The sequence below is a fragment of the Octopus bimaculoides genome, chromosome 6 (genome assembly GCF_001194135.2).
Source record: "Octopus bimaculoides isolate UCB-OBI-ISO-001 chromosome 6, ASM119413v2, whole genome shotgun sequence".
Classification (NCBI taxonomy): domain Eukaryota; kingdom Metazoa; phylum Mollusca; class Cephalopoda; order Octopoda; family Octopodidae; genus Octopus; species Octopus bimaculoides.
In genome coordinates, this window is record NC_068986.1 from 90,934,228 (window position 1) to 90,941,102 (window position 6,875).

At 33.2% G+C, this 6,875-nt stretch overlaps 2 protein-coding genes across 4 annotated transcripts in view; both read right to left on the reverse strand.

Annotated features, from left to right (window-relative positions):
* The window catches only part of LOC106869814 (2-(3-amino-3-carboxypropyl)histidine synthase subunit 1), a 103,760-nt gene that overhangs the window by 76,038 nt on the left and 20,847 nt on the right, over window positions 1-6,875 (reverse strand). The gene's annotated exons all lie outside the window — the stretch shown is intronic.
* Window positions 105-6,467, reverse strand: LOC106869816 (melatonin receptor type 1B-B). The gene has a single exon (XM_014915703.2). It carries the CDS (start codon window positions 2,060-2,062, stop codon window positions 1,139-1,141), a length of 924 nt encoding a protein of 307 aa, XP_014771189.1. The 5' UTR covers window positions 2,063-6,467; the 3' UTR covers window positions 105-1,138.

The following is a 6,875-nucleotide window of genomic DNA, read 5'->3' on the forward strand; positions in this document are numbered from 1 at the left end:
CAAACATATTAACACGCACACACACACATATATAATACATTGCTTGTACCAAAGACATGTAAATAAATGTTGAAATGTGAGACAATGAGAACAATGTTAATCACAACACTAGAAGTGTTTATTTCTTAAATAAGTATGAAAGTTGCTAATGATGTATGTAAAATACAAGATTGAAGAGTTGCTGGGTTTCAAAATAATTTTTTGCTCATTAAAGAATATCAAACATTTTCATTGAAAGAGAATTTTAATTGCTATTTTTAAAATTGTCTTAGAATTGCTAAAAGCACAAGAGATTAATTTTAAATCCTTTCTCTGACAAATGAATTGCACAAAAGAAGTGAATACATTGTTAGGAACATATAACATGCATAGGTAACATATCCATACCAGTGCAGATATTAATGATAATCTCCATGGGTTGGCCAGTCTAAAACTTCTGTGATTTAAAAAAAGTTGATACAAATACAGGAATAACATAATTCTGTGTAGAAGACTTGACCAACTAACTCAAGGAGGGAAAAGTTTACATAAGAGTTATGATGATGATGAAGACGGTGGTAATAATGATGATGATAATGATGATGACTGTGCCAACACCAACAGCAACAATTTTTTTTTTCCAGTATTTTTTTAATGCAGATTTAATATGTAATTCAGAAACTGTAGGTTCCAAATAGTTTGGAGTTTAAAAGAGAACTTTGATACACAGTTATGGGTCTACAGAAAGTATAAAACTACAACAGAAGCTAGAATAAATATGTAACAGAGAAACTGTTGAGGTGTTCAAATAGGCCTTTCTGATACTAACCTACCTTAGACTGACACTGGATCAAGGATATAAACAGCATATTTTAAAAGGTTCATCATCATCATCATCGTCATTTAACATTCGCTTTCCATGCTGGCATGGTTTGATATCAAACCTTTCCAATTTTACGAAAGAAAATATAATTCTCCAAACATCATAAAAATAATGAAAAAGTTGGTTATTTTATAAAAATATCTGAAACTTTGAGTTATTTTCAATATTGTACAAAAGAAAGAAAACAGTATTCTTCTTAGGAAATGGTCAGCAAAGAAAATGTTTCTTCTACTTGAAAGAATTCCTCTCTATTGAATGTGTGGTGTAAACCAAATCCTAAAATTTCTCTTCCATTTCAAACATAATTTTACCCCTAGTAAAAATATTTACAAAACTTTTCCGGAAATTTTTGTTGCAGAATCCATACACAATGGGATTTAAGGATGAATTTAGTATCCAAGAACGATATAAAATTAATTTAAAGATCTGCAACAAATTAGAATCTTTGCAGTATGGATATATGACTAAGAAGACAAGGAATGGTGAAAAACTGACAAAATACAAAACAGAGATTGAGATAAGTACAATGATTGTGCGATTGATTCCTTGTTGTCTGCGAGCTCCTTCTTTACTTTTCTTTTTCCTGAGATGCTGAGTAATAGTCTTCCAAACAAAGGAATAAAGTACAGTCATGGTTAGGAAAAGTATAATGTGAAGAATTAAGGCTGATAGAGCATATGACCAGACAGATGACTTACTAAGGTCACAGTCACATATCATGTACATCTTGTTTTCATAGGTAAAGGGAACACCTTCATTATAGATAAAAACTGGTACTATTTGTATGGCCGATGTTATTGTTATGGAAACAATGAGTATCTGAAGTAGATTTGGGGTAATTTGTTTTCCAAGTGGACAACATATTTTTCTGAACCTTTCAATGGAAACTGTGAGAAGAATGAAGGACGATATTGTAAAACAGGTGTAGACAATATACTTGTATATTTTACAGAAATAATTTGATTGAATTGCAAGATAAAGTTCAGCCATTTCCAGAGGCATTCCAAAGATACATCCAATCAGATCAATGACAGCTAGTACAAGAATGAATGTTTCTACGTTGCTTTTCTGGGATTGGCGTCCATAAATATATACCACAAACATGTTACCAATGAGTCCCACAATTAGGAAGAAAGGTATGATACTGAAAACAACTAATCTTGAAAACATAACAAGATCAGACAAATGGGTTGCATTCATGTTGAAACAAGTTGGTAGTTTATAGTTTAGTACGTTTAACGTGTATATGCTGATTGTTGAAATGTATATATTTGTATGCTCGTATTAGTATAAATATATATATATATATATATCGTATGGTAAGTAAATTGGTTAGTCCATTAACAGTAGACTGGAAATCATTTGTAATCTAAACTTCTATGTTAGAGATGGTATTGGAGTTCTGTTCTCAGCTGAGTCCTTATAGAAATACAATCACAATGTGGAATAAACTTGTCAGAGAGAGATTTCAAAGGAATTTGCAATAATATGTTCGATAAATTGCTTAAATAGATATTATACAGACTAAAATACATCCTGCTTAATTTTACTAATTAGTTTGAAAGTAGATCATCACATCACATATATGTACCAAGTTATGAAACATGATTAACAACAATGATTTTAATACTATCACTTTACAAAATTACACTATTTAGTGATGATGACCAGAAACAAAATATCAGTGGGAAAAAAATTATTTAGGTATTTCTTCCAACTAAGTTCAAACCTTGCTGAGGCCAAATTTGCCTTTCAAATCTCTATGGTTGAAACAATGTATCAATCAAGTACTGGCACCAATGGTATTGACTCACACCTTCCTCTTCAAACTGCTGGCCTTCTGTCTAAATCAAAGACCCTATTTAAAGGCAGTGAGCCTTTAAATGACACAATCTTTAGAACATAGCAGAAAAGTTTTGTGGCATTTGTGTCAGCACTTTATGGTGTTGGTCCCTAGCCAGCAAATTTCAAGTGGGTGCTTCATTCTTTCAGGGGTGGATTTAAGTACCAGTGAAGTCCTGGGACTACTGGTACTGACTAATTCCCTCATAGCATGAACACAGAATTTCATTTTTCTATGTTTATTCATGATATAAGATTCCATCAAGTAGATGAGGCCAACAGGATCACAATTATATGCTCCACACACAATATAAAATTCCTTGTGCTGATATCAGAATTTATAATTATCATCATTATTATTGAGTGAGAGAGCAGTGCATGTGATCAAGTGACACTGGTGTAAAATATACGAAGCCCAGTATCCCCACCATGACTACCCAACTCATAATGGTACATCAGGCACGTGCATCACAACTGTATGTGCATGACATGGTGATCTCATATCAAAATAAACAGCACATGACCTAGCAGGTGGGGCCCAATTAGAATTTTCATCAAGTCGAGTAGCCCATCCAGCAGAAAAGGTCCCTGAATGAGGGTTGTTTAAGGATGTTGAACGAAACACCCATGTTTTCAGAGTTGAATTATTCAAACCCCAAAGAAGTCGTCTCAATACGTGGCTATGATGCTCCCCCACTACCTCTGCTTGTGATCAGAGATGCACATATTGTCAGCGACTAAAGGACATGCTCAACTGGTTATGGTCAAACAGCTGACAAGCAAATCTGTGGTATTGAGCAGAATATTTGCTGTAGTCCATCTTTTATACCAAGACAAAACAATGTACATGATAACACTTCCAATCAGTTAAGATCAGAAGCCATGAGAGTCACTGCCTGGTACTGCATCAGGGCAGCTGCTGCCGCTGCCACCGTCATTGCTGTCATTATTATTATTATATAGGGTGGCAAGCTAGCAGGAATGTTAGCACACTGGGCAAAATGCATAGTAGTATTTTGTCCCTCTTTATGTTTTGAGTTGAAATTCCACTGAGGTTAACTTTGCCTTTCAACTTTTGGGGTTGATAAAATAAGTAGCAGTTGAACATTGGGGTTGATGTAATCAACTCATCCCCTTCTCCAAATTGCTACCCTTGTGACAAAATTTGAAACCATTATTACTATTGTTGTTGTTGTTGTTGCCTTTGCATAGCTTCTAACTCTGGAGATGTACTATAGTGTCAGCTGTTCACTACCAGTAAACTAGGGTAACCTCTTATTTTTCAAGCACCTTATGGAGTATTCGAGCGGTCCCAAGCAGTGCTGTTTTCTGCAAGTGCTCCACCCTTATTGCAGCCCCTATTTGTTTAAATATTTCTCGAGTTGTCTCAATGTGCAACTAAATCAACCAGTAAGCATTTTTGACATATTTGGGGTTATGTTCCATGTTGCTTGTAGTGATTTTATTTGAATTTTACTAAGAATCTATCTTTTACATGTTGTTCATATTTTGAACTTATCACTTGTATATCATTCTAACTTCTTTGGAATGTTTGTAGCACCACAGATGAGAAGCTATATCTATTAAATTTTTGTTCAGTTTTTTGAAAAAGGGTGAAGCTTGGTTGCTCTTTAAATGAAGTACCAGTTGAACACTGAGGTCAATATGATTGACTTATCCCCTCCCCACAAATTTCAGGCCTTGTGCCTATAGCAGAAAGGATTATTATTATTATAATTATTAATGTTACTATTATTATTTGTTGCTACTGCAATGTTCAACCTCATAGCAATCATTTTTGACATGAAAATGTAATGTGCTTAAAAACATTTTCTAAAGATTTTAAAACATCTATTTTTTGTTGTTTTTGTCTATTCTTGGGTATTAAGGGTAGGCTTCCTTTACATGATCAAAGCTCATTTTTGCAAGTTCCTACAGAAAAATTAATTTAATAATGCTTGAATGAATCATGTCTCAAAAAGTGAGGGAAAGAACATTTTCACACAAGGCAAGCCAAATCTGACGATAAAAACAACAGCAATAAATCTTTCTACTATAGGCACATGCCTGAAATTTTGGGCAAGGGGTATGAACAATTAACAGAGACTACAGTGGTTGACTGGCATTTATTTCCTTGACCTTGAAAGGATGAAAAACAACGTAGACCTCAACAGAATTTAAGCATGTAAATGATTCTGCCAGCTCACCACATTAACAACAACAGCAATAATAATCTCTAATTTAGATACAAGCCCAATAGTTTTGAGGAGTTGAAGTAAATTGATGCTAACCACACCAGTACTTGAATGGCACAATATTTTATCTAGCACTGGAAGGGTAAGATAAAATAAAGGATTTGGCAGGAAAAAAAATAGGTCTTGTCAATTCAGAATGATGTGGAGCTAAACAAGATAAAACATAGGAAACAAAATTCAATACATCCATTAACTACAATCTCCAAAATATAAAATTATTCAGCTCTGCACATTTAAGAACAGGATGTGTTCCATAAATTGAATATATCAAACATATTAACACACAAACACAAAAACGGTGATGATGATGACTGCGACAAGAGCAACAATATTGTTTATCCAGTATTTTTTTAGTGCAGATTTAATATGTAATTCAGAAATTGTAGGTTCCAAATAGTTTGGAGTTTAAAAGAGAACTTTGATACACAGCTATGGGTCTACAGAAAGTATAAAACTACAACAGAAGCTAGAATAAATATGTAACAGAGAAACTGTTGAGGTGTTCAAATAGGCCTTTCTGATACTAACCTACCTTAGACTGACACTGGATCAAGGATAGAAACAGCATATTTTAAAAGGTTCATCATCATCATCATCATCATTTAACATCCACTTTCCATGCTGACAGGGTTAAAATCAAAACTTTCCAATTTTATGAAAGAAAATATAATTCTCCAAACATTAGGATAGAATAAAATGGAAAAGTTGGTTATTTCATTAAATACCTAAAGCTTTGAGCTCGTATTTTCAATATTACAAAAAATTTTTTAAATGCATTTTGTTGGAAATGGTCAGCAAAGAAAATACTTCTGGTATGTGAAAGAATTCCTCTCTATTGAATGTGTGGTCTAAACCAAATCCTAAAATTTCTCATACATTTTAAAGTCACTTTTATCCCTACTAAATATATTTACAAAACTTTTCCAGAAAATTTTGTTACAGAATCCATACACTATGGAATTTAAGGATGAATTTAGTATCCAAGAACGATATAAAATTACTTTAAAAATTTGTAACAGGATAGAATCTCTGCAGTATGGATACATGGCACAAAAGAGAAGGGTTGGTGTGAAACTAACAAAGTATAAAACTGAGACAGAGAAAAGTATAATGCTTGTGCGATTGATTTGTTCTTGTTGGAAAGATTTTTTACTTTGCTTTTTCATCAAATGCTGATTAATAGTCTTCTGAACAAATGAATAGAGCACAGTCATGCTTAGGACAAGAATACACTGAATAATTAATGCTATGAGACGATATGGCCAGAGGAATGACCCTTGAAAGTCACAGCTATACATCTCTTCATGGGAAAAGGGAACACTTTCAATGTAGATAACAGGTGGCAGTATCAATGCAAGAGATGTTACAGTTATGAAAATAACGAGAGTATTGCGTAGTTTTGGATTCATTTGTTTACTAAGTGGACAACATATACTTCGAAACCTTTCAATGGCAATTGTGAGAAGAATGAAGGATGACATGATAGAATAGGTGAAAATAATAAACTTGTATAATTTACACAAATATTTTGATTGTATTGCCAAGTAGAGTTCAGCCATTTCCAGAGGCATTCCAAAGATACATCCAATAAGATCAACAACAGCTAGTACAAGGATGAATGATTCTACATTGCTTTTCTTTGGTTGTTGTACATAAATATATACCACAAATATGTTACCTACGAGTCCCACCATTAGGAATACAGGTATGATACTAAAAACAACTAATCTTGAAAACAGAACAGGATCAGACAAATGGGTTACATTCATGCTGAAACAAGTCTGTAGTTTCTAGTTTAGTAAATATAAAATATATATGTTGATATATATATATATATATATATATATATATATATGGCTTTCTGTTTGTATATATATATGCCTTCAGTGTGACTGGTCTGTTTGTATGTGTAGATA

Coding starts and splice junctions, on each gene's coding strand:
- LOC106869816 (XM_014915703.2), bottom strand. CDS start 2,062: ATGAATGCAACCCATTTGTCTGATCTTGTTATGTTTTCAAGATTAGTT.